The 27,821-nt window shown below is 44.4% G+C and overlaps 2 protein-coding genes across 2 annotated transcripts in view; one reads left to right on the top strand and one right to left on the bottom strand.

Moving 5' to 3' along the window:
* The window catches only part of DMAP1 (DNA methyltransferase 1 associated protein 1), a 34,661-nt gene extending 32,023 nt beyond the window's left edge, over positions 1–2,638 (top strand). The window contains exon 11 of the mRNA XM_072419276.1: positions 2,014–2,638. Coding sequence (XP_072275377.1) covers positions 2,014–2,073 — 60 coding nt within the window. The 3' untranslated portion in view covers positions 2,074–2,638. The remainder of the gene's footprint in view (positions 1–2,013) is intronic.
* Positions 2,639–8,115: 5,477 nt separating this feature from the next.
* Positions 8,116–27,821, bottom strand: part of ERI3 (ERI1 exoribonuclease family member 3) — a gene marked incomplete in the record, with an annotated part of 132,208 nt that continues 112,502 nt past the window's right edge. The window contains 1 exon segment of the mRNA XM_072419275.1: positions 8,116–10,234. Coding sequence (XP_072275376.1) covers positions 10,152–10,234 — 83 coding nt within the window.

Below are 27,821 nucleotides of genomic sequence, written 5' to 3'. Positions count from 1 at the left end.
CCAACGGGTCAATGGGCGCGGCATCAGTGCCAGTTCCTAAAATGCACCTTAAAAGCAGCCAACAGGGGACGCTGTTTCGGCTGTTTTTTTTTTTCCTTATTAACATAATTCTACAAATTTTAATTGCTCCATCGTTTCCCACTCAGGCCGGATCATTGGGTATAAATGTCGGTTAATAGGCCTATTCCCTGCAGCCCGATCCCGGTATGGGGATTATCAGAGATCGCCATTTTATCCGTGGGGAATGAGAGTCATTCTGTGGCGATACATTTGATCAGCTGACATCTATGAAAAATAAATGTGAAGCAGACGCAGGAATTTTAGGACTTCACTTCCGTCATATTACCCTGGGGATGAAGAATGGGGATTTCGGGGGTGACCTCCTCGTGGCACTATCCAGCCATTGGAAGGTTTTCAGTCTCCTTGGGGGTTTGGTGTGGTCCAATTCAGAAGATCTGAGAGGTGCGGGGTGAGATCACACAAAGCTTTGTGTCTGCTGGAACCCCAATGCTTTGCTCTGTCAGTTCTGGGGACAATCTTTATTCGTTTTTTTGGAGATTCTGCTTCCTTCTAGTTAGCTCTGCACATTGAGGAAGCGCTGCCGTCCACCGCTCGGGTCTTCAGTGACAACCATGCAATCTCTTTGTGGTATGGGGAGGGCGGAGTAAAATTCTTGTACAATATTTTCCTTTCAATTTACTGATCTTTATAAATCTCTGGAATCATATTGAGATCTTCTGATGATGTTACGATGACATCACACATCAATAGGGATCAACAGAGCCCCCCCATACCTGAGGGTGATGTCAGACCGGTTCCTCCAGCTCTATGCAGGGTCTCATTATTGGCCCCTCATCTGATCACGTGACTGTCATGGATATGAAGGGGTGGGAAGTATCAGGGTGTACTTACTTTTCCCTTTTCTATGTGTAGTTTATCACCATTATCTGCTGGCTGGGTTTCCATAGATGAGGTATCAAAGGCCCGTTGTATGGTACTACAACCCAGTAGTTACAACTTAGAAAATTATACAAAAAAAAAAAAAAAAAAAAAAACATTACATGGTTATGTAGGTCACCTATGTAAGATTAGTACAATTAGGAAGCGAGTCAGTAGTGCAAGAAAATGCTAACAGTACTGCAACCTCACCTAAAGTCTAAACAAAAAAAAAAAAAAAAGAATTTTCAGGTACATAAATATTATTGAAAATGACTTTATTCAAGTCTACAAAAATATAAATTCTGACAATCTCCTCTTTAGCTGAGTATCTTTCTTTGCAGTAAACATTCATCTACATTATTAAATGTTCTCTACGCGTTTCGCTAATAAAGCTTCCTCAGGAGAAACATCCCATAATATTCAGACTACATTGGTACAATCTGAATATCATGATGTTAAAGATTTAGCCATATGATAAACAATAGATTTATGTTTTAGACAAAGTTAGCCCTTTCTCCTGAGCAAGCTTAATAAGTGAAACGCGTTGGAAAAAATTAATGTAGATGAATTCTTACTGCAAAGCTCCGCTAAAGCAGAGCCTATTGACAGATAAAAAGTCATTATTATTAGCATTATAAATATGAAATGTCCTCTATGGGGAGCACTTACATGGCTGTGACCCGTCAGGAATGAATTCACGCAGATTTATAGTACTGACTTTTTAAAATTTGTTGTGTACTGACTTTTACAACAGCTTTGCAGTGATCTCCCCCTAGGCCCTTTTAGCTGAGCACACCACCCATCTCCGTGACCACCCAGCTGTGTTTGCGTGGTTACTGAATAGTTGGGTCCCAATACGGGGGCGACATTTCTGGGAAGAAACTGCTTTGTATTATTAAATCCTAAATGTTACAATCTGGATGTTACCCCTACTCCCATCATATAACCCCTCCCCCTACCCCCATGACTAATAAACCCCCCACCGTTGAATTTTTATATTTAATTTATATTTGTCTGGTTTTTTTTGTTTTTGTATTATCCTTTATAACGTTGATCTTTGTTTTCCGCACACAGAGGAAGCGCCGGGAATCTGCGTCCAGCTCGTCATCAGTGAAGAAGATGAAGAAGCCCTGAGGGATTTGGCACGATGGGCAGCGAGAAAGTTTGGACCGGCTCCAGCGCCTCTCCGCCTGGCGGGCCCGTGCCAGAGGGGTGTACTGACATTCTGGATGTTTTTAACTTGTGTATATATTTTTTATGTTTGCTGTTAGCAAGACCCCACCTCTCCCGCTGTATGGACTGCAGAATCTCTGCACAGTTCTGTAGATTAAAGGAAATGCCGCTGTTACACGAAAGTTCCAAGTGCCGTGTGTGCTGGAAGGCGGCGGAATTACAGTGGTAGGGCGAGGCTCCGATGGAGGATGGGAGCTGCCAGGAAGGATTCTGGGAGTTTTGTACTGCTTGGAATCAGGTTTTGCCCCAAAGTTTGATTATTCACCCAATCCCCCCCCAACTATCATAGAGTTCACAGTGGTCTGAGACCCCGTAAGACACATTTCGAGCTCAAGCCCAGGTGAAGAATTTGTTTGCATCTTTCATTGTTGTGAATGTTTGAACCCGATCATAAATTTGGTAAACCCTGGACTCCCAGAAAATGTAGATCTGGTGGCTGAATAATTAAAATGTCTCTTACAATGAAGCAATGTGACTGCGATGATGATGGATCTGAGCTGACAGATGTGCAGGGAATTATGGGTGAGCTGCTGGCTGGGTGCTGTCATAGCCTGACACTGTCCGCATTCACCCCAAAATTACAAGACTGAAATTAGGTGAAAAGAATGGGAGGGGTTCTGTAGTCCAACAGGGGACCGGTTTTGCCTGGCCGTACTTGGTTTGCTTTGTCACATCTCACTCGTTGGCAATGGTGTCAGAAATTATTACCGGTCTCTGTGTGTTTAGGGGGGCTAAGGCACTGCCTGCATTGCTCTGTATTGGGGGGGGGGGTGCTGGAGGTCTCTGGGGAAGTTCGCTGTAATCCCCAAGGCTGCATTTGTGAATTTCATGGCGATCGCACACAACGGGTTGTTTCTAACTCCGGTTATTCTGTCGTCCGCTCGGGCTGAGGGCAAGGAAATGTTTGTGGGGCCGTGGTGCCCATGGAGGTTCTGAGTTCAATTCTTTTTCTCACGAATACCTTCAACTATGACAAATCTTACCGTTATCCATTATATAGCGCCAACATATTCTGCAGCGCTGTACACCCAAACTGCTGAACATGCCACCAAATAAAAAGGGTCCTGGCCCTCTAAGCTGACAGTCAGAGGTTGGAAGTGATATTGGGTACAGATCAGGTTATATAGAGAGCAAGGTCAAGGGTTTAACTACACGATACAGCCGGATATTTGGGTTTCCTGTCTTCTCTCGTCACCATGAAGTGGGCAATAGCACAGAACAACCCCCCCCATCTGTGTGAATGTGTCAGTGCTGCCCAATGGTGTGTTATGGAAGGGAGATGACGATTGGGGTCTCTGTGGGACCTCCCTGCCCGGGTGAATCATCAGACCGATTTCCCATATTGGAGGCAAAGAGACAATTCCACCAATAACCCCAGGACAATTACCCACCACAGAGTTACCCCCTGCCAAGCATTATGGGACAGTCACCCCCCACAGAGTACCCTGGGACCAATATCCTTTCCCCCACAGAGGGTTCCAGAATGGTCATCCCTATTAGGGATCCTGGATTATCTTCCCTGATGAGAATCTTAGGGTGCTCTTTCCCCACAGAGTATCCTGGGGCCGTTAGCCTCCTTTGCCACCCCATAAAGAATTCCAGGGCTGTTTGCTCACTGGGGGTCCTGAGTTGGTCACCCTCCCTTTGGGGGCAGCCCTGGCAGGGTTATAGCTGAGCACTGATTACCATGAGAACACATTGGGGGCAAAAGTGAACATGGAGGCAAATGTGCCAGCAGGTAGTGATATTTGGTTGGTGGATTTTTACCTTTAGTGAGATTGGCCCCTGGGACTGGTTGGGCCCCTTTATCGCATTTTTTTTTAATCTTGGTTTGGTTTATGCAGTAAATGTTGTAAAGGTCGGGTTGCTTCTATGTATTCCATGGCCATTTCTCCATGGTGGTGAATGTCAATCTCTCCATAGGGGACAACAATATCAGGATCCTAGGCTGGCGGTGTCCATTCCCAAAGGGGGGATGGTATGCAATCATGGTTGGTGTATGGTGGGACAACCAAGCCTGGCTCCTCATAGATGGAAGGGTAGCTCCTCAAATCCTTGGCTAAACCATAACCGCCCCCCTCCCGGATTTCACTTCTCTTCATTATTGGGTCACATTTTAGCCTTTGCTTTGTCATTATTCAACTCCTGGAGGTGCCCCCCTATCATTGTGCAACTCCTATATTCACCCCCCCTATCATTGTGCGACTCCTATAATCAACCCCCATCCTTGTACGATTCCTATATTCACCCCCCGTCAATGGTAACCCCGTTATGTGTCTGGAAATCCCAGGTGCCTGTCATGCCGATCCTCTGGTCTTGGCAGTTTTTGGGTCCAGCTGGTTCTGTTTCTGTCAGTGTCTGGCCCCAGAAGTTGGGAACGTGTGATTGGCTCATCCCATCTATTCTGCAGTTGTTCTGAGGGATCGATGGAAAATAGCTCAGAGCCTACAAGAATCCTGCAGGCAACACCCCACCGGACTCCATCTATATGGGAAATGTGCCCTTTTGAGGGGTGAAAGCTTTAAATATCAGAGGCTGCAATTGTATGTCAGCAATTCAAGTTAATGAGAACTGCAGCTGCCCTCATCCTTATCTCCGTTGGTGGGCGCCATATGTTGGCAGAGCTGGCACAGGCTGATGATGTCATTCTCCTATGACTTCCGGCCTGGCATATGGCTGCCCAGCCTGGAACACTGAATGAATCTTAAGATGATCTCAAATGCTCCCCAACACCTGGAAGTACCCCATACAGGGTTAATAGGGAGGACAGTGGGGTACTAATGGGTGTCTGCCTTAAAAGAGAACCTGTCATTTGCCACTGATTTCACAACATTCTGTTAATTGCACAGCCGAGTTTGCACCATAAATGTAACGTCCCTGGCCACTGCAGCTCCAGCCATCGATGGACGGAGGGATCGCTCCCTGCAGTTATATCTGCCTATAAAACACAACATTGGAGGCTGCAGGAAATAGCAGCTGTGGGGTCACTAAACCGAGGGCTGTTGGTGCCGTATTTCAGGCTGTCGAATGGCTATCAGAGGATTTGTTCTATTGATTTGATGCTTCAGCTAAACGGCTCTTTTTCAGCTGCACAAATTGTCTCCGAACCCCGGGTGTCATAAATGGCAAAACTAGCAGTGAATTATTTAAAGCCCCAACAGGGAAGTGGAATCGGCTCAGCAGAAGGAGACATCGTCACTCTTTTGTTTCATTTCACAACCTTCTATAAGGAGCTGAGAAGAAAGAACTTTAAATTGCCATAAAAAGAGGGCGTCCAGCCATTGCAGGGCCGCTGTCTCTGTGCAGGAGACCTTCACCCGGCCCTAAGCCAACAGGTGACCCCCTGAGATCTGCTCCAATCTGGGCAGCTGATGTGACATTGGTTAGGGGCATGGCGCAGTACAGTGGCAGGTTCATACTCCAGGGGCCACTGCCGTTTGGACCAATGGTATCCCCTTTGTCTCATAGGCCCACCCATCTATCACACCAGGGCATATGGGCCAGCACAGGGATGCTTGGGAAAGTGTCACCCCCAATTAGTGTGCTCCACGTTAATGGTTTGATCAGGTAGATACGAGATCTCCGTCTATGGCTGCCTGTTGGAAGGCGGCTCCATCACGAACATTCAGTTCCTATCAGAGCTTAGTGTGAAGCCAATAGTTTGTATTGTACTGAAGGTGCTGCTCTGGGCTTCCATTAGTCATCCTCGCAGGCCAGTCTCTCCCATCACCTCTGTGCAATTGCCTCTAATGACCCATTTCTGTGTTTCAAATCTCCGGATGGAAGGTCACACAGCTTGGGGAAGTAGCCGCCTTGTAAGCTACATCGGCCATCAGTCCATCATTGTGACACAGACATCACGGGCCCCCAGATGGAGGTGTGACAGCTCTCTCCATCTCTCAGGTGCGGATTGCTCAGCTGGAAAGTTGCGCTCAGCTATTTGGTTTGGAGGATTCTGTTCCCAGCTCAGATGAAGGTGAAGGCAGTGACCCCAGGCAGTGGGTGATATGTGAGGTCCCGGAGGACCCAATCTTGGTGCAAGAAGATGAAATAAAAGGAGAAACCTTCAATGATCTTTCACTCTATGTTTACAAGTCAATTACCTGAAGTATCTTCATATACAACAAAGAATGAAATGTCTTCTTCAGGCCCCACGGCAACTTCAACCCTTTGCTACTAAAATAGTGAAAGCATAATTACATTTTATTTAAATGATCTGAATACATTCCAAGAACAAGGTGTACCAAGTCTCACATATGCAGCCATCTGATTGGAAAGCTGGAACTGTGACCCACTATCAAACTTCTGCAGAGACACCACTGCTTCCACATACAGCAAGACACCTCTCCAACTAATGGGCTGGGGACACATTAGGACAATTCTATGAGGAGGAGAAGCCATTCTGACCCCACAGCCATTGGCACTCACCGTGAGCTATTATCTCATGCAGCTATGGCAACTTTTGTTTTATGGACCTTTGTGTGTGATTTGTAGTCCAAGTTCACCCAAACACATAGAGTGCACAGGTGACACGGTCTTTGTTGCTGTAGCCAATCACATGAGTCAAAGCTCACAACGGGAAGGTTGTTGTAGTTTGTATCTTAGGGTGAAGGGTTCCCATGCTCTTTTCTGACCCGAGTTATAATGTTTGGAGTTCAGTCACACTACAGAAATCACAAGCCATGGATTGCACACAAACGGCAGTGATTGTGTTTAGTGTATGTGATTTGTATCGTATACAAGCTGCTCGGGAGGATGAAATGTTATTGATATTTAAGAGTTGGAATTTTCTATCATTGGCACGATATCACGACCACAAACCCCCTCCAATCCTCACACACAGGATGTCTCTCACAATTCTCCTCTCTTCGTCACAATCTGTTCCATTGTGGCCCCTCCTTAGAATCTCCAAACACAACCTACAATTTACCTCAACCAGTCAATAAAAATCACCCTGCAAGTCAGCAATCGCCAACCCTTACACCTGGTTAAGTTTCTTGTTTCTTCTTGTTATCTGCATCTTAGATTTGTAAACTCTCCCAGTAATGCTGTGGGAATGCATGATGTACATGCATGATTGCGTGAGCTGTTCAGTTTTATCTCCCACAACACATACATACAAATATATCTTTGTTACATTATTATTATATTATTTTTATTTATATTTCTGGGGTCAGCAGATCAGAGGGGCGATATCTGTATCTGAATTGGCTGCACTGTGTATTTTCTACCATATAGCATATATTATCAATAACGAGGCCCATTAAAAAAAGTGTTCAGTATAATCACCAGCAAAATGCTGTTATCTGTGCAGAAATAATAACAATTGGCATTGCTCTGTTCATGGTGATCAGCACTTATATATATAAACCAGTGATCAGTGCCACGTGGAGGATTTGTTACTATAAAGTGGCTTGCCATTCCAATTCACCCCAAAGGTGTTCAGTAAGGTTGAGGTCAGGGCTCTGTGCAGGACACTCGAGTTCCTCCACACCAAACTGGTGACCCCATGTCTTTATGGAGCCGCCTTTGTACCCCGGGGCACAGTGATGAGGGAACAGAAAAGGGTCTTCACCAAACTGTGACCACAAGCCTGGAAGAGCACAATTGTCTGCAATGTCTTTGTATGATGGCGAATTACCAGGACCCCTCACTGGAAACAGCTGACCTCAATTATTTAAAGTGGGGAAAAACTTTAGTGAATACAGTGTACTCACCTGACCCAGCTATTGAGATCTAAAAGGTGCAAATGTTGTAGCAATGCATAATTTATGTAACATTTGCTGTCTGCACCATGAAGTCATTTTCCTAAGATCTGTATGATGGAATCAGTCCTGCAGCCTAGCTATGGGAACCACAAAACACCTTCCAAACTTTAAGCTGCCCTTTTGGAGTCATCAATCCCCTCCCCCAATCCCGGACACCCCCATAAGTAACCACACATTTATGTTTCAATTATTTTTATTTTTCTTGTTTATTTTGTTCATTTATTTGTCTTCACGTAACTGGCGCGACAACACCTGCGGTGCATGTGATGTAATGATAAGGTGAGAAGTGACTCTCCTCTCACTGCAGGCAACCAGGTATTTCTGCACCTCTTCAGGGCTCTTGGGAAGGGGCAGGAGGCTTATGAATGGATTGTCGCAGAGGAAGGGGAGAAGCTCGTTTGATGTGTTTTTAGGTTGAGGCCAAACATCAAACTCTTACAGTAAAAGAGAACTAAGCTTTGAGGCTTCCTGACTCCACTGTCCTATGGACCCCTTCCCCCTCCAGCAGAATGGAATGGTACGCGTCTTATCATTTTCTTTGGACTGAAAGATCCATTGGATGGGGGGGTCCGTAAAAAAAAAGACAAGCAACATTCCACAATCTTGGCAGTGTTAGGCGGGACAAAGATCAGTCCGTCCACACTGTCACTGGAAGGTGATTTCCCCACTTCTGTCCTGGCCACCAGCCTGACCATCTCCCAAACCTCCCGGGCAAACTCCTCGCTCCGGTGCACTAAACAAAGACTGTAGGAAAGGACCGAAAACGCTCCACGGCTCAGTGTCTAATGTAAAAGAACCCACTAAACATGGCACCAACGTTGTGTAATTTCCACTTTCATAGGTGGGTGAAAGGTAACCCAACGGCTCAGGTTCGGTACCTCGGCCCAAACACTGCAGTATACAACGATGGAAGCACAACCAAGAGAAAAATGAGACTGTTCCCAAATCAATCAGATTCATCAATCTGAGGGCAATTTGATTGTTTGGAATTAAACGTCATTATTTGTCATAGAGGAAGCATCAAACTTCCCGTCCTAAGGATACATAGAAAAAAGGCCAGGAAGTTACCCAGAATCCCCGACTGTGAGCTCTGCTAATGGCATTGAGCACCATCTACTTCGCCTCTGGGCATCTCTTCACAAAAACACTCAAAATTAATACGCCAGAATCCGGCTCACCAACAAGTCGCCCATTTCCATCTCCTGGGAAAATGGGACTAAAAACATACATCACCAATTCGAGCACATTAGGAATAAAAAGGCAAAGTAAGCGCCACGCCGCCCCATCCGTCTGTGCAATGCTACATCACGAGAGACACCGGGTACCCGAACCTCCAGTCCAAGCAGCCATGTTAGCCGCCACAGGACCGAGTCACCTTATCACAGAACAAGCCACACATTTCATCGTTTGGGATTTTCCCTCTTCTCCAGCACCAAACTTTAGTAGACTACAAACTAAAAAGAAAGAGTTTTCACTTCTAATTTTTCTATAAATAAAAAATAATATATAAAAAAAACTAACAGTTCTCTAGAAGCAGGACAGCCGGGTGGGAGAGGAGTAGAATCCACCCTTCAAGAAAAACCGAAAAGAGAAAAAAAAAAAAGATTCAACAATCGTGTCAGTCAAAAACAAAACTAAACGCTACAAAGTACCTAAAATAAAGCATCCCAGCTCGATGACGTTTCTGGAGTTCGGTGAGACTTCTATGCCTCAGCTCCAATCATCTCTAAACCCTACAAGCTTGCTATAAGTGGGACGCGTCACTCCACACCACACGAACGTTAACCTTTCAATGCCATGCGATTATTTCTACGTAAAATAAAACTGCCGAGCAGGGGCCTTGTCAGAACATCTCAGTTGAGGGACAGCTGCAGTCTAAAGCTCTGGGATGAGATGGAACTTCAGGTTTACCTTGTAAATTCCCCTGACAATTGGGAGAGGATAGGGGAAGCATTACATGAATGGGAAGATGGATTATCTAGGGGTAGACAGAGGTGGAGCACCAGGTCACACGTATGAAGTCATGGTGGATATATATACAACGATGGCCATTGTCACACCGCTGGTTAGTCCGTACCAATCAGGTTGTGTTGCGTCTCCACCTTGCGTTTGCGCTTCCTATCTGTCCACCCGCGTGAACACGTGTTAAGGGAAGAGCTACATGCAGCCTCCTGCCCCACTCCCTCCCCACAGCCCGTCTCCCCAGCCACATCAGATGCGCCTGGAGGTCTGCTTGAAGATGAAGCCTCGGTGAGCCAGGGTCTTCATAATGTTCGCAATTTTCCTGCAGTCATCTGTTGATAGTGAGAGAAAGGATTAGAGAAAGGCCGGGATACACGCAGGTTCTTCACAATGGTGCAAAGACAACAAAAAGTTTCCAAAATTTAAAAAGAAATTTATGACAAACCTGACAATACCAGGAACTTCACGATCCCTGCAAAATTATTATTACTACGACCCCAACAAATTCACTTATTTATGTCGACCTGTCAGTAACTGTATAAATCATTTCCTGACGTCACAATATACAGCAACATATTTCAGAAGAGCTCGGCCATTTTCATTTTAAAGGTCCCCTTTAGCTCCAGTCAGTGACTTTGTCTAGGCTGTCCATTAATCTGCTGCAGGCAGGAGGAAGCATTTCCTTATTCTTCTTTCCCCCAGTAATCAGGCTGCAACACTGTAGCTGGATAGAGATATAGTGATAAATATATCTGATGACAGATCCACTTCAGTGATGTCCCCAGCCTCTTTTAGCTGGGTGCAACACCCAGCACTTTTCAGTAACCACCCGGCTATTTTTGGGTGGCTAGTGAAAAGTTGGGTCACAATACCAGGGCTGCCACCCACCTACAGCTTCTTCCCACCCAGCTTAAATAAAATTCTGGGGAGAACTCTGCATTTTATTATTTCTCCATAGAGCTCCAGCACTGGTTGTGTAAATTGTGTCCCTATTATTAACAACCAATCATTATCCTAATATCTGGTCACCTGATCAGAGTACCGGACCCCTCTGATCCCCCCTTCACCTCTATTTAAGGGTTAAACCGAGGGGTTATTTGCTAACGGGAGGGGAAAATAAAAACCGGACTTTAAATTGATTTGCGCTGTCTATATTTCATGTTGGAAATTGGCTTGTAAACCCGTGTTTTGATCTATGGCGAGCGTCTCCTTAAGAAAAAGCAAAAGTAAATGTGTAATTTCTCCCTTGACAGAACACGGCACAGCCGGCCATCCTTCTTCCCTCTCCCCGCCGTTGTGGGACAGCTGCGTTGTGTCGGATTAACGCTTTTTCTTCCTCGCCCCCACGCCTTGATGTCTCCATTTCATTACGCCGCGGCCATTTATCAAGTTGTTACCGTAAGGGTGACTTTGCCAACTTGTATGTGGCAGGCGGTGAGGCAGTGCCATGCTACAAGGATGGGGGGGGTGGTGGTGGTAGAAGGAGGATGAGGAGAAATGAAAATGAATGTGCGGGCTGAAGAAGCTGCTCTTCCCACTGATGTGTAAATGATAAAGACGACTTGACATCCATCTCTCCCTGTAAAGCGGCAGAGTGCTTTATAATCAAGCCGGGGCCATAATAATGTGGAATTAGGCCTCTCTATCAAAGGGGGAGGCCTTTTAATCACGGCTTAAAGGGTGCGAGCACTGTTTATCATAATTGAACTGTATCTGGGCTAATTGCACCCATATTTCACTGTCTCCGAGTCTCTGTATCCCAGCTCCTTTTCTCCGGGTTCTGAGCTGCACCTGGATTGCTTTTTTTGGGACCGAGTCGCGCCCAATCGCCGTCTAGGTTCCCTCAACGTTTTCCTGACAAGTCCTGGCGGACCGTTTAGCCGCTGAGGCATGCAGTGAGTTGGCAAAATAAAGGAGTAATTAGCAGAGGCAATTAATATGGTTTCTTAACTCCTTCATGTAATTATTACTCAATTAACTCCGAATTATTTTCCTCCCTTGTTAATCAGAAAATATTACTCTGCCTGCCATAAAACCAAAAGATAACGGCGCACTTCCACCGCCGACTGTCAGACCCCGCCAAAGGTAATGGACATCCCCAAAATGTGAATAAAGAGTAATAATCATCACACTCCCGTTACTGATATTCACTTTATCCTGAATCATGAAGAAACATTTCAGTTAGTTTAATCAAGAAGAGAACAGTTCTGGATTCACCCAATGACAAGGGGAAGAGGACCTGTCATATCACAAGATCCCAGCAATTACTCTTTAAGTAAAAAGATTTATTCTTTGGTAGTGCGGGAGGTGCTCCAATGGGGGGGGGCTATCTTTTGCTTGGATTGCGGCTTTAAGTCTACATACACACGTCAGATGATTGTTGTCTGATAAGAGCCTCAGGGCTGATATCGGACGCGGATCTTGCGTGTGTACAGCATTAATCATTCGTGGAATGGCGAACGATCATAAAGGAAATAAAGGGGGGTGACTACAGCGGAGTACAGCGTCGTTGTTCTCCCCTTTACCCCTGTATTTGCAGGGCTCGTTCATTCTCGTTGGAAAGGATCATTAAAGATCTTTTCCAACGACAATTATCGAACGTGTGTACGCAGCCTCAGGCTCGTCAGAGACAACCGTTATCAAAGATTCAATCTATTTATATGTCAGATCCATGGGGTGCGTATGGGTCACACTGATTTACTAACACAATCAAAAATCTTTAATGACAGCTGACTGCTGTGCGAGGAACCAGCACAGGACAATCGCTGCCTCTTCCTATCTCTTTTTTGAAGATAATCTGCAACATTTCCACCGTCATCGTCATCGTCATCATCTTAGCTTGTTCAGTAAATTTGCTTTGTGGTAAAAGATTTAAAATTCTACCAATGACACTTAAAAAATTAAAAGACCAGTCGGAGTGACCTGAAAGCGAATACAAAGCCAAGTTTGCCAAGAAGTGAAGTTAGTGTTTTGTGGGTCCGATGGTGAGGACCTAAAAAACTGTCCAAATAAAAATGTTATTTAATCGTCTATGGAAACTTCAATTTCCTGCAAGCTTTTTAACCTTCCCTCCCATTGCGTTCAACAGTCTGTTCATCTATAGGGGTCACCCAACCCATAACACCACACATATGTCTATGCCGTGAATTTAGGAACGCAATCTATGGCGGCAATGCATGGCTGCATGTTGGTAATATTTGTTTGAGGCGCCATTAGAAGGAATGACAACCATACAAGAGTCCTGTGACCCGCCATGCATTGCACTCTGCAGTCGGTACCCATTGGTGGTTAGAACCTTTGTGTCTTCTTGCTGCATACAATACTTTTCTGATTCACACCTGCAGAACATTCACCAAAGGCTTACAAGAAATCTCCATCCGCAATCATTCTATGAATCATCTGCAGTCATTTTCCTGGCTGTTCTGAAGATGACAAAATTCTACATTTGTTCAGTAGTTTTGGGTCCAATAAATCATATTTCAGATCTTTTCCCGCGTTGTTGTTCATTGCAATGTTTAGAACTTGTGAATATGAGATGACAACGTGTACACAGATTACACGTGAAGGTTACAGAGGACACCCCGCTATCAGCGCTGAGTTAAGGTCACCTACAGCTAAAAAAAAAAAACTTTTAATTAAACTTAAAGCTCTTTGCGCTGCCTGGGGCGCCGCGTTGCAGGCCTTGTTAAATTTTCGCATATGACAGTGCCCCGCAGCTCCCTGAACAGGACGACGAGTCATTCCAGTAATTTTTAGCTAATGGACAGGGTTATGTCCCCAATAACTTAGCCGTGAATTGGGCTGTACAGCGACGAGATCATTGCTCTGGACTGACAGCGCCATCAGCGCGCGCACAACGCATTGGCTGCAGGCGGCGGAGACGGAGAGATCCAGGAGGTATTAACTCTTCCTAATGGACAGCGCTCATCGGCTGCTGAATGGGGAGGACGAAGATTGAAGATCCGGACAGAAAACTTGACGTGTTCAATGTTATAGCGGGAGAAAAACAAGCGTCCGTCACCTAACCGCGCTTCAAGGGGCGGAGCTACGCTGGTTGCCAAACTGAGCAGAATCGTCGGCTTCATTATCTTCCCAGATGAACCAACGTGCCATGAATGCAATGTCCAAGATTAAAGCCCAACCCTAGACAAAACATTGCATTCAGTTAGAGGAGGAAAAGGTTGGACCTCTGTCTTCCTGTTCTGCTGACAACCAATCCCTTCATTTCTTGCTCGGGGTCACCTCTGATGACACAGATCAGGTAGGGTTACATAAGTGACCCTCACGTTTTTTACACATCACAGCTGGGTGTAGGTAGAGAGGGCAGGAAGTGTCCACAATGGGGTGTACATGGAAGGGGCAGAACAGGGGGTATGTGGGTAGTTCTGGACAGTGCCCGCTGTACCCATCACCTTCCACCTAATTCCTGACTGACGTGTCTCGGCAGTGCCAAGATGGCAGCTTCTTGCTCCATCACGGATTCCCATCCAGGTAAACCCGCTTATTATAATTATCTGCACATCAAAAAAATAAATAAAATAACAATGGCAGAGCTGGCCACTAATATGCAATTACAGCTCCTCATTGATTTTTCCATGTAATCTGCAGCCACTGATTTAATAACACATCAAATGCCGCCCCGCTCTGGGGAGGACAAACCAGAGAATTTTATAAACTCTAATCAAAAATAAAAAACGAAGAGATGAAAACATGGCGCTGGCGTTTGGGGATTGTTCTGCTCACAAGGGCTGCCAAATAGTGAATCCCGGTGACACGCGGTAACATCATTGGAGAGGATTCCGCTGTCATGTTCGCATTTGGAATAATGAATATTCATTTATTGTGATGATCTAATCAGAGATTTGTTGCTTACGGGTGACGCCTCCTCAGGGGCCCACTGCTGATGGCCCTTGTTTGATGCATAAAGAGAACCTGTCATTTACCTACCATACTGGACACCTGAGTTTTGCTGAGGAATGAAGGTGCTGATGAGTCAAAGGAAACACAGACAGCATTTGGATAAAAGTTTGTGCACCCCTGCCCATCAAGTTTATGGACTTGAAAAGGGAAAAGGCAGCAAGGGGTCCAAAGTTATGTGACAAACTGCCCACCAGGGAGCTCACAATCCAATGTGCCTGGTACAGAGCTAATTTGGGAAAATCAATAATTCTAGTATGTTTTGGGGATGTAAAAGGAAACCAGATTGCTCAGGGGAAAACACAAAAATGCAGGGAAACCCTGGAACTGTAGCGCTGCATAGGAGCTTGTTGGATCCTCCACTACAAATCCATGGCCAATAATGTGGAACTGGCCCCTTACCCCCTGTTGCCCTTTATTGTAGAATTGCCCCCCATAACATCTTCAAATCTTTTGGGTTGGTTTCACACAGGATTTTGTGGGGATTTGCCCCTATTGGTGAAGTCAGGCACTGATAGTGGCAATTTGCCCCTATGGGTGAGGTCAGGTACTGATGTTGGGGATTTGCCCCTATGGGTGAGGTCGGGTACTGATAGTGGGGATTTGCCCCCATTGGTGAGGTCGGGTACTGATGGTGGGGATTTGCCCCCTATGGGTGAGGTCAGGTACTGATAATGGATGAGAAGACCTGGCTCCCCATTGCAATTCACCCCAAAGATTTTCAGTAGGATTGGGGTCAGTGCTCTCCAGTGGACTGCAGGCAAACATTTGGGGGTCTTTCCCTATAAAATCTCCAGGTTTTTCGATGGTTTTGGTGCCGTTTCAGCTATCGGGCACCAGGAAAGGCAGCAAAGATGGCACCGTGTTTATGCAAGCTTCCCATTGGTTGCTTCTCTCCTCATGTAACACAATGCTTTCCTGGCAGTGGATTCACAATGAGGAAATAATTAATGGGAACACAATGAACTGACAGACAGAAGTCCTTGAAACTCCAATATTATTCTGTATATTACAGGACGGAAAGGGCTATAAACGAGGTTGATTCACGGCAGAATTCAACATAAAAGCAGCCGTGAGTCATTCTGAACTTTGATCACAAAATGTATTTCAAGTGAAGAAGAAACGACCCAAAAAGCCAGGAGGAGCCGGCAAAGAAAAAAATACAGACAATTCAAGAAACATTCACCAATGGGAATCTGATCTTCATATTACCACCACCATTCACTCGACATATGCTCATCCTGCGGCCCCATACCAATATCATTTTCCATTTATTTTTCCAACATTTGGTTTCCCATTTATCACATCTGGCACATGGAATATTTCTATTTTCCTTCTATGATGAATGATATCCCACAAATAATTGTCTTCCATTACAAATTAATGGCGATGGTTTGGTTCAGTGAACGTAGCGTGGACGGTGACAGGTTCTCTTCTCTAACCCTGGTCTGACCCATTCCATCCTCAGCGCAGCATTAAATCAATCTGCCCGATTATTACAATATCAATAGACAATATTCTTACAATAAACATATTGATTTTTCCATGCGGGGTATGAGATGGGGGTGGTGAGGGGAGGAGGAGGGCCGTCTATTATTCTTTAATAAATCTATAACTGGCTATCCGTCTTGGCTCATAAAGAAAATCTCCCCAAAATGCTGCCGGTAGTTTATATTCATTAGGCCTATTGAATACAAAGTAATATGTTTATGTAGGACATTGCGGTAATGCGATCAGCCGTCCGCCCATCAGACAGAAATCCACTTAGCAGCTCTGTCAGTCTGACAAGAAAAATGCGCCCATAACCGGAGTGCCGAAATGATGGGGGTTCATGGAAGAGCGGCCCGGCGGTGGGGGTAAATCTCAGGGCAGCGCATCACTCAGGATTCGGCACCCCGGATTATGGGAAGGAAACTGCCGCTGCTCAATGAACGCAACCGATAATTGTGCAAATATTAAGGCCCACCATTCCGTTCCGATACAATGTGACTCCTCGTTGTGCAATGATCAAATCTTACAAATCCGTGTACAAACAGGGAATTGTTATGGGTGGTCCCTCCCTTCCCCAATGTCTCCCCGACTATCTTTGTCCGGGTCTCATGGATGACGTTGTTGCAGGGGATGCAGTGCAGTCCAGGCTATCGGAGCCCAGAGGGGAGCTGGGTCACTTCCTGCACCCACTGGACTACAACCCCTATGAGCCACATCGGCCATGCACAGCCTCTCCAGAACTGTAGGTGGTGCTGTGGACGGTGAGGAGGGTTTAAAGCTGTGACAACTGTATAGCAATTTTACTGCAGGGAATTTATGGTTGTCACACTCAGAATAACAATTTACTAGGCATCTTTATACTGTATAAAAAATTCTACTGATTTTTAGCTTTTTTAAGGTGCTAATTTAATGAATTAGTCCAATGCAGGGAGATCATCAGCACCAATCTTTTTCCTGTTTTACAATGACCTGTCTATGTATATGTACTAACAGCCCCATTTTCATTTCCCCCACATTCTTGTTGCTGCAGTAGTATCAGTGTGAAAGGAAGCGCCTTAAAAAAGACCTTCATTGCAGGATCACATGAATTACATTATTGAAAGCTGCAGGAATAAATGTACATGATGGTATGGCAGCGACTGGGTTTCTATCATTATATTTATTCTGCTGCCTCGGCACCCTGACCCCTTTCTTCCTGGATTTGGGGGTCTCCTCACCTGAACATACCCCATCAGGAAGGTACATGAAAGGTGCTGTTAACACGGCAGCCGCAGAGGGATGAGAAGCCATCTGTCAATGTTAAAATGGCAGATTGCAGGTAATGAATACAGCGACTGCCACTCCTCGCAATGCAAGGCTCACGCTGCAACCCCAAATCCTCCTCTACGGCCTGCAATGGGCCTTCCGGGGGGCTCTAAGCCTGGAGCCACCACAGGATATGGGGCAGAAAAAACGGAACCATAACCCAAACTTCATGTTTTCCTACATCCAATTTCCTTACAAGCATTCTATTAGCAGCTGGGTGACGAGGGGTCCAGGATCATTAAACCTGATTGGGTGACTTGGTCACGTGACGATGAGGACCCCTGAGCTCCCGCTTGTCCGGCCTTTATTTTAGGATCCAGACGCGCAGATATTACAGAAATAAATCAGTAAAACACCACATGGTCCCATAAAGATCAGAATACGAGCAGAATCGTTGCTGGTTACCGGATGGAGGATCCTCAGTTTGTATCAATAAAAGCGGCCAAACATCATTAATAAAACTTCAAATTATTATTATTATTAAACAGGACAGACAAAAAGATACAGACAGTGACACGGGAGGAGGAGAGGACCCTGACCTGAAGAGCTTACAATCTAGGGGTTCATAAATCATCCAAAAATTTAATGTTTATTATTCATGGAAAGAGAACCGGTATTGTGTACAAGTCTCAGCACCGACGTCGGGATTACTTTGGGGGGAAATGTGAGTCCCAGAACTGGGGCAACGCAGATTGAAGGAAAAGGGGGAGTCATGTGACCCCAAACTTCTGAACCAGATCAAAAATAAGGCAAATAATTAAAACAGGAAACTTTTATTAGTTTATTTAGCATGTTGATGGGGGGAAGAAGACAGGAAAGATAAAATATACACAGAATACCTTAAAAAAAGAAACTGTGTTAATAACTCGTCTCTTCGATGATTAAAGTTGAAAATTTGCTTCTTCCAATCTTTTCTGGTTTGGTGATGGAGGAAATTTTTTTGGAGTCCAACCCTTGGCAATGGCAGAATAATTCCTGGCAATCCCTATGGCAAGGGGTTCAATGGTGTCAGCGTGGACCTCACATGTGAACATTGCTGTTACAATTCCATGACAAATAACGGGGACATCACACAAGGAAAGGGTTAATCTGGGTGATTTCTGGCTGCTTCCGTCTGAGCAGGACGATGACAGCGGCTGGACGAATATTAAGAATAAGTTAGCTCATTATCACCAATTACCGCTGTGGCTCACACCTCATTTCTCTGCCAAAGCAGGAAAATTAGTTTTCTATTGACAGGTGCACTTGGTGCTGGACGGAGATAGCCGGGTGAGTAACATCCCCGGAGATTTATAATTGTGCAATTAATACTCATTTCACCAATTCTCCAACTGGTCCCCCCCTCCATCATTACCCGGCCCGGCCCAAGAGCCTCCAATGTGACCCGAGGAGAAGGCTGGCCACAAGATCGATGGCATGGAGTGCGGCCACCGACACCGAAACTTTATCGGTTTTATGTGAGAATTATCCACCGTTTTTATAATCATCAGCCTATTCACTGAAACATTTATCAGATACTGGATTATATTCTAGAAACACAACCAGGGAATACATTTCAGGCAGTTGTTCATTTCATAGAACGTCATCATCGGGGCAGTTGGGGAAACGAGAAACACCCAACAATCTGAATGAAAGACAATGATTATTATCTGGAGGGTGGGGGGTGCAGATCAGAGATTCTCCTCCTGCTGATGAAAATATAAAATGATAAAATCTCCTATAGGTCAGGCCCTAGAAACGCAGCGGCCCATCCTTGATGTGAACATTTTCGGGAGAAGGTGCAGATCTCCGTGTGAAAACACCGATCTGATAATTCACATTACATGAATGTGACCATGAGATTCTCAGACACTGAGTCACCATTGTCCGCTCTCTTTTTTTTTTTTTTAATTTCAACCTTCAATAAATTCTAATCTGTGGAATTCTTAAGTTCACGGAGCTGCCATTATGTATCTGGGGCTGGCAAATCTATCATTTATGGTTGTGATTTACCGACGACACAGAACTCTTCCTGGCCCCTGTGAACCCCTGGCCATGGTCCCTAAACCACAAATTACAATACGGAGGAGATAAATGTGCCGCCCTCACGGTTACCTCTGCATCCGGCTACGACCTGCGCGACCTTTCCAGAAAACACGTCCTGAATCCTCCCGAAGTCACAGCCAGCCAATGATCATGGAGGAAGAATTTTATTTCTCTATCTTTGTTGGAGAAAACTATTTTAGGGGCACAAAATGCCATTTACTGAAAGATTTTGTGTGTGAAACTTCTTCCCCAATGCAGACACAAATCTGGATATTTATATTGTAAAGGGGGTGACGATGGTGACAGATTAAACCATTCAAATGTAGAATCCATCAAAAAAATGATCGAAATGATATTTACAGAATGTCAGAAGAAAGATTGGCCAGGTGGGGTTTTTTATTGGTAGTCATTGTATTAGTACTGAAACCAATTTTTGGCTCCGATCAATATTTCAATCAGATAAAATAATGACAACAATCATATTACTGATCCAAAATATAGCAGTTGGATACATAAATATCTATAGGTTTCTGCAAGGATCAATAATGATTAGGGATCATTGGATCAATCGAACTCTTTATAATTTTCTTTCTTGCCCAATGATTTTAGTTTAGGTAGAAGAACCTTATCTGACCAATCAATCTTACCCAATGTTAAGAAAAATGTGTCCTGATTTCTACCAACAAATATCTGCCATCCATGGTGACTACAATATCTTGATTCCCCACAACTGAGTAGATTTCATGTCACTCTAAAGTTGATCTGATCTTCATGAAAACTTGATATTTGCTCCAGAGCCCTTTCACAGCTGCTCCATGACTACTTGCCCTCCCGTAAGTGTTGGATCTATCTTTGCTCTGAATTGGTTATTTGATGGTGACAATAGGGGCCATGCATGACTATTGTGTGCAATCCCAGCTGTTTGTAGTCTGCACAGGGGCGCGTGTGACAGGGTGACAACGCAGACAACAGCTGATAGATAGGGAAAGAGTGTTGTCACCTTTATAACAGTATTATAACAGTAACAGTATTATAATCACTTTATAAGTGACCTTCTTGTATGTGTTGGCCCAAATATTTTGGTGTGTTGGCCGTAATATTCTCAAGTGTTGGCCCCAATACTCTGATGTATTGGCTCTAATATTCTGATTGTCCCCTATATTTCGATGTGTTTGCCCCAATATTCCAATATGTTGGCCCTAATATTCTGATGTGTTGGCCCCAATATTTCCATGTGTTGGCTGCAATATTTCGATGTGTTGGTCCCAATATTTTGATGTTTTGGCCCCAATATTTCGTTGTGTTTGACGCAATATTCTGATGTGTTGGCCGTAATATTCTCAAGTGTTGGCCCCAATTCTCTGATGTATTGGCTCTAATATTCTGATTGTCCCCTATATTTCGATGTGTTGGCCCCAATATTCCAAAATGTTGGCCATAATATTCTGATATGTTGGCCCTAATATTTCGATGTGTTGTCCCTAATATTTTGATGTGTTGGCTGTAATATTCTAATGTGTTGCTGGCAGACAATGGTGAAGAACATGGCAGACTTCTCTCTGTTTTGCTGCGCTGACTCCACAGTTGGACAAAGTCTTCATCTCGGCTGCCTCCTGCTCGGGCCAGACTCTGCCAGTAACAAGTTCTCTAATAAACAAAGTATCGACCAGCCATCGGAGACGCGCTGGTATCTCGCCGACAATGAGAGGGGCAGATGCATTACGAGAAACTATTAACCCCGGTGACCCGAGTCAGGCAGTCTAATACCAATGTTACAATTCACAAAACTGAATCTTGTTCATCTCACCCCCAAGAGGCTCCGGCACGAGCGAGAAGAAAACCTCTCCATTGCATCTTCTCCGCACAGATGTCTCCGTCCCTTGAGAAACATATTTAAGAAAGAGAGTGGAGAGGTCTAGCAACGCTCCCCATGGACGAGTCTAACAACCTGAGAGAAGATATTGCAGTACAACCTGCACCTTCCAGGCCTTGTAAATGGAGCACAAGCAATGCGCAATGATGGGTGCAATTAGGAGTCAGGGAAGCTCGCATTTCACATAAGATGTCAAGGAATTCATAAAACAAAACCTCTGATGTATCAATATGTAATACTAGATTGTAAGCTCTGTGGTCGGGTCCTCCCCTCCGGTCTCATTGTTTGTGCTTGTTATGTATGCAGGTTTATCATCTGCAGGCTCTATTTATTGTACAATGCTACATCATATGTTGGGACTTTATTATAAATAAAGATAAGATTACATTTTGAATCTACAAAAAGCAACCCAACCTTTCCAACCAGATAAATAAAACAAGGCTCAGCTCCGTGCTGGACACTCTCTGCATCGACCCCAGAACTGGTCTCCCCATTGCAAGATTCAACTTCCCTGCTGTCCTGGTGACAATTTCCTTTCCATGTTCTCTCCGGATGACAATGGCTACTGAAACAAATAGGGTGAACCTCCTCCGGGGGGAAGAGACAGCAATACAAACCTTATAGTCTTTGCCCATTACACCCAAAAATAGGGAAACCATTAAGAATTCAGATATTGCTTCGGTAAAATTATATAACAAATTTGTTCAACGGACAAATCCATTGAACCTGAAAAACCAACACACGCAACGGCTAAGGTTTGGAAGAACAATAACAAAATCATCTGAATGCAACGGCAAACACAGGTAAAATGTTTTGCATGAGATTCCAGCTCTGTATCCAGAAATATTTATATTTAAAGTATAACGAACCTTTATGACATGAGAAGTAATTTGATTATTTTTGTTGAAAAATCACAGCAGAATCCTCCTCCGACTTACAGAACAGAATGCAACCCAAATTATATTTAAAATACATTAATTACAAAGAAACACAAATGTATTCTACATGAAGATACTTTTATTCTGGGTTTATTATTTCAATACATTTTCTATCATTCTATCCATGGTCCCCCCCCCCAATACATTTAGTAACATTGTATCCACAGTCCGGAGATTTTGGAAGGTCCATTCCTGGTAATATTCGTTGCATTTTGTCCAGGTCCGGCCCAGTAAATTTTGACATTTTGCTCACGGTCTGGCCCCGATATATTTCCAGATATAATATTTATTATTATAACACACAATACGGTACGAAGTCCCAACATTGTCCAGCAGAAGATTTGATAATATTCAGATCAGCATTGAGGCTCATTATTCAGAATCCGCACATATTTGTAAATTAGAGGAAAATTATAAGGAAATGGCCCCAAAGATGGAGCCGGAGGCCAGACACCCCCGGTATGGCTAATAAAAGACATAAAGAAGAGGCGAAAACCTTTCATTGAAGATCTGGAGAAGAACCCTCCACCCCCCTTATATTAAGAGCTAATTCCTCTTCTGGTAATAAGCTCCCTGGAATAATTAGCGTATTTTACGTAATAATGAAATTATGGAAATGGAGACCACTTCTTCAAACAAGTCTCCATTAGCATATTTTTAAATATTAGACTTAATTAGAGTTTATCAGTCTGGGAAAGTGAGTGAGGAGCGGCGGTGGACGCGGTGTCTGCGGGAGCCTTGCGTACGCGCCAAGCCCCTCATAAAGTGTTTATTAAGAGCGGATAAGGAGGCTGTAATGATGTGTTTGAAAATTAGGCCTATCATACATTTAATGCTATGCACTCCTGTAGGCAAAACAGCATTCAAATGACTCAATTAGACATCCATTATCCTGGCACGATTAAGCACGGCAGGCTGGCTTTCCACGCCCGGCCCTCTCGAAGGCGCAGCGACTTCAGTCCACTTAAAGCCAGCTAATAAAACACTAAACTTGTTAAGGATTAAAAAACAAATGAAGGGGAGGGTGAGAGGCGGAATTAGGAGACTGTACAGGAGGCAACCGCCATCAATTGGGGGGGTGCGTAATGATATACTACGACGTCTCTGACCAAGGGGGGTGTCCGGCCATAAATCACAGTAATTAGGTTAAAGTGAAAATCAACTTCTGCATTCAGCTAAATGACTTTATTTGCATATTCCATGTTAAGATAAGGGGGAGGAGACAGTGGGGGTCTCGGTAATCGGCATAAAAACCTTTGATAGTGTATTAGCTGCAAAAAAAGGAAAAGCAAAATACATTCACCGGAGATGAGAGAGAGCGGGGAGGACTGAGCTACACAAATCCCCCAGCAATCAGAATCTTCCTTTAATTTTCCCAGAATGCACTACTGCTATGGACAACAAAGAACAATTCTCCCTCCGGAATAGAGCCATGAAAAGTCCTTTAATTTATCAGCTCAATAAGAGGATGTAATGTAATAATGTATATATTGCAGTGATGGAACAAGATCTGTTAGAACCTAGGGTGCAAAGGCCAAGGTGAGCCCCTTCATGGGCCGTTCATTATCACAAGTCCTAAATTTGTATTAATATTATTATTCTTTCCACCATATTACACAATGCTGAACTTTTCTGCCTCTCCTCCAACCTGGCCCTGATAAAATGTATTACAAATATAATGATATGACTTGAAGGCCCAACCAGCCCCAGAGGACCATTCTTGTGATTCAAAGCGAGTGGTCCAGTTAAAAAATATTATTTAATTGCCATTCCTTTCCTAATAATAAGCATTCTTGTACCTACTGCTATTCATATAAATGCTACACGTAACAACAATCCATTGTGCAATGCCAAGGAGATCCAGCCGGCTCAGCAGTAATTTTGCCATTCTAGCTGCTCCCATTGGTCTGTACACCGTCGTCTGAAATTGTGCAATGAAGCAAATCCCACAATTCTCCAAAATATTCTGCATGGTAAACCCAATGGTGTAAATGTATTGATTTAAATGAAACAACAAACACAAGGGGTAGGTATGGCACCTGAATGGTGGTCCCATGGACTGAGCAGTGTGGAGGAAAATCATTGGCCTGCACAGAGCTCAAACTCACCAATCACCTGACCTTACAAATCTTGTGAATAAATGGCTACAAATTCCTACAGACCCCCTCCTAAATCTGGTGGGAATCCTTCCCAGTTGAATGGTGGATGGGGCAAAGAAAGGGCCAACTCCATATTGACGTTCATGGTTTTGGACTCAGACATCCAACAATCTCTTATATTTGTAAATCAGACATCTGGAAATTCTTGGTCATATATTGCACCAAATTTTGAAAATTGTGACATTTAATAAATCTAAGTAGTGACTGTCTGATGATACGATGAGCCCTCCGGACAATAGTATCTTGTACAGTCAGTGAATAGATGAGTGAATGTTCCTGCTAATAGCACCGGCCATACGGGTCTGTAGATGAATATTACAACAAATTGTCTAAAGAACGGAAGAATGGCCATAAATCCATATGGGAGATGACCCTACAATGAATATGGAAAGAACCTCTTACGGGTCGGACTGGAAACATTTCTAAAGTAATAAAGTTACCAAATTATATAAAAAACAACAGAAAAACAAAAAAAAAAAACAATATTAATAAAAAATGTGAATCACTGAAAGAGGGGGCAGGTAAAATTATTCACATTTTTATTCACTGGGATAGAAAAGGAGCCACCCAATCACACTCAGCTCATATATGACTAATTTTGTATTTGTCATAATGGTAAAGGTGAAGTTTAGTTGGATGTGGCGGTGGTATATTTGGCACAAAGTGCTGATAATATAAACTTTGCCATACTGGCAATCCAATATCTGACCGATGTGACTGAGCAGGTTGAATTCCAGGGCAGCCGATCATCTCATACAAGTCCGGGGTTGTCACCGGCACCACACACAGATTTACAATGTGCGGGGTGTTCATTAAAAAGCTCCCCATATACCGCCCTATCTGAAGAGATATGTCAGACAGACAGGCGATAAAGAGATTAAACATTGAGAGGGATGAGGAGTGAGATGAGACGGCGCGGAGCAGAATTGGGGATGAGCAGAGATATGACAGCCATACAAATAAAGAAGGAAGCGTTGAGCCGTAAGCCAGGCGCAGGAAATAGAATGTGATCCTGTGAAGGTGGGAGAGAGATGGACCAGACAAGGGGCCCATTTATTATGGTGAATAAGTAATCTGAGAATTTATGATGCTGGTTCTCCGTTACTGCACAATTTATATTACAGGAGGAAATTAAGGGGAGCGGGGAGAGAGGCTGGGCGACCATCTTTCTATGTTACTGCTTGTCTGCCATTTGCAAATCATTATTAATTGAGGCCGGGGAGGCTTGTTGGGCAGGGGCAGTTGTGCCTGGACAGTACGAACAGACACATATCTCTTCATCAAGGCCCGAGCCTCGCGCTGGCCTCAGCCAATTACCCCTCCCTGATTGGGCTCAGAGAAGGAGCGGAGGGTGTTCCTCCCCCGTCTTCTTAACAAATTAAGGAATAAATAGGATTTCCACACGTGGGGCGTACAGGAGCAGGGAGGCGGTAATGAGAAACAATATATCACAATCAGGTCGACAGCTCTATTCATACGGAGACAGCATCCTCTCCCTCTTTATCAGCTCATCCTGAATGATAGGACCTGCGCCGTCCCAGGAACGGGCAAACAGCTTGGCCGATGACTGGGCTTTGGGTAATCCAACAAGAGTGGATCCAGCCAAACCCAATGAAGGGTACCAGTCATGGCGGAGGTATTTTTGGAATCCCCAGGCCTCCAAGTTCCTTGAGCCATTATTCTGGGACTTCAGACAGACCCCAGTAGATTGGATAATATGTGGGCCATACCAACACACTGCTGTTTCCATAGACAAATGTGGAATAATCTCCCCCATCGCATACAATAGGCCTTATTTATTTAAGCTCTTCAAGCCTGGAGTGGATACACTTTCATTAGTGAAGCTGGAATCTGGTCCAGCATTCCCGGTTTGCTGGATCACCCAGCTTCACTGATGAAAGTGTATCCTCTCCAGCCTTGAAGAGCTTTAATAAATCAGGACCATTATGTACCTGATACAAAGTAAATGTAACAAAGTCCTCATTTTTAAAACGATCCAATTACAGATGTTTGTGATTCATTTTTTTTTTGTGTAGCGTCCGACACCAGCGAATCCCCCACTTCATCGGCCAGCAATGTATCCACAAGTCCTTCTCTTGAAAACTTCTCATTTGCCTTTTCCTGCGGTGGTAAGTCAAAAGTCAAAGCATGATCCGTATTTCTCCTTTTTAAACGTAAATCAAAAAGTAGAAGCGAGGCCCTCAAAGCGGAGAGGTACATTTCAGCGGGTTTGAGCTGAGAAGTAAAATCTTGATTGTGCAGAAGGCTGAGGCCCTTCATCTTACACGGAGACTGGCCTATTTTTAAACACTCGCACCAAATCACTGGCACTGCCTTTGTCTGTGTTCGGCAGCAGAGAGATCAAACCCAGCCTTCCCTGAGCCGTCCTTTCTCTCCCGGAGAGTCTGGCTTGGTGCGAGGAATTGGTGACACAAAGACAGCTCTTTGAAGGCCCTGAAAACTGTTTTATTAAAAGAGTTCTAAAACTCATTTAAAGTCAGTAGGAGAAGAAGATGAGCTGCCCCAGATATGTGGGGTGAGATACCAGTGACGGGCAAACTCTTTGCAAGACACCCTGAAAATGTCACGTTACAGTTTGTGATATTTCAAGGCAGGACGGGCCAGGGGCTTCCTGCAGTTTGCAGAACAATCACTTTTGGAGGTTGGGGAGAGCGGAGTCGTTAGCCAGACCTTAAGGTGGCCGAGAGCTCACAAACCGAAATACGTCTGCACATGAGCGGAATACCAAGAATCTTTGGAATAACTTAAAAATACCAAAACAGGGTCAGTTGTCACCTTGCTAGTAAAACTCTATAAAGAAAAATGATAAAAGGGTAACACAAAGTGTTCTTATCCTTCCCCTCCGTGCATTATAGCCTCATAGATTCTATGGGACTTACCTCTCCAGAAACACCCCCACAGAAATCCATGAGGGTCTGCCAGGGGCAGGGAGGAGGACTGGTGAATGTCACAGTGAGAACCTTGGTTCCCCCCTCAGCAGATTCATACTTAGGAAGGAGGGTGGGTTAGGGCAGAAAATGAAAATACAAAGAGAGCGATGATGGCAAACCGGAGAACTTACCAGCCTAAAATTTTCACCCAACACCACAAAGCTAATATATGGACAAGAGCCCTGAGGAAGGGAGGCCCACGGTCTTCTGAAATGTGTTGGTTGTATTATTAGAAATTCCCCAATTTGTTCTACACCCCC

The sequence above is a fragment of the Pyxicephalus adspersus genome, chromosome 8 (assembly GCF_032062135.1).
Source record: "Pyxicephalus adspersus chromosome 8, UCB_Pads_2.0, whole genome shotgun sequence".
Lineage (NCBI taxonomy): Eukaryota > Metazoa > Chordata > Amphibia > Anura > Pyxicephalidae > Pyxicephalus > Pyxicephalus adspersus.
This window is presented reverse-complemented; position numbering and strand designations above follow the sequence as displayed.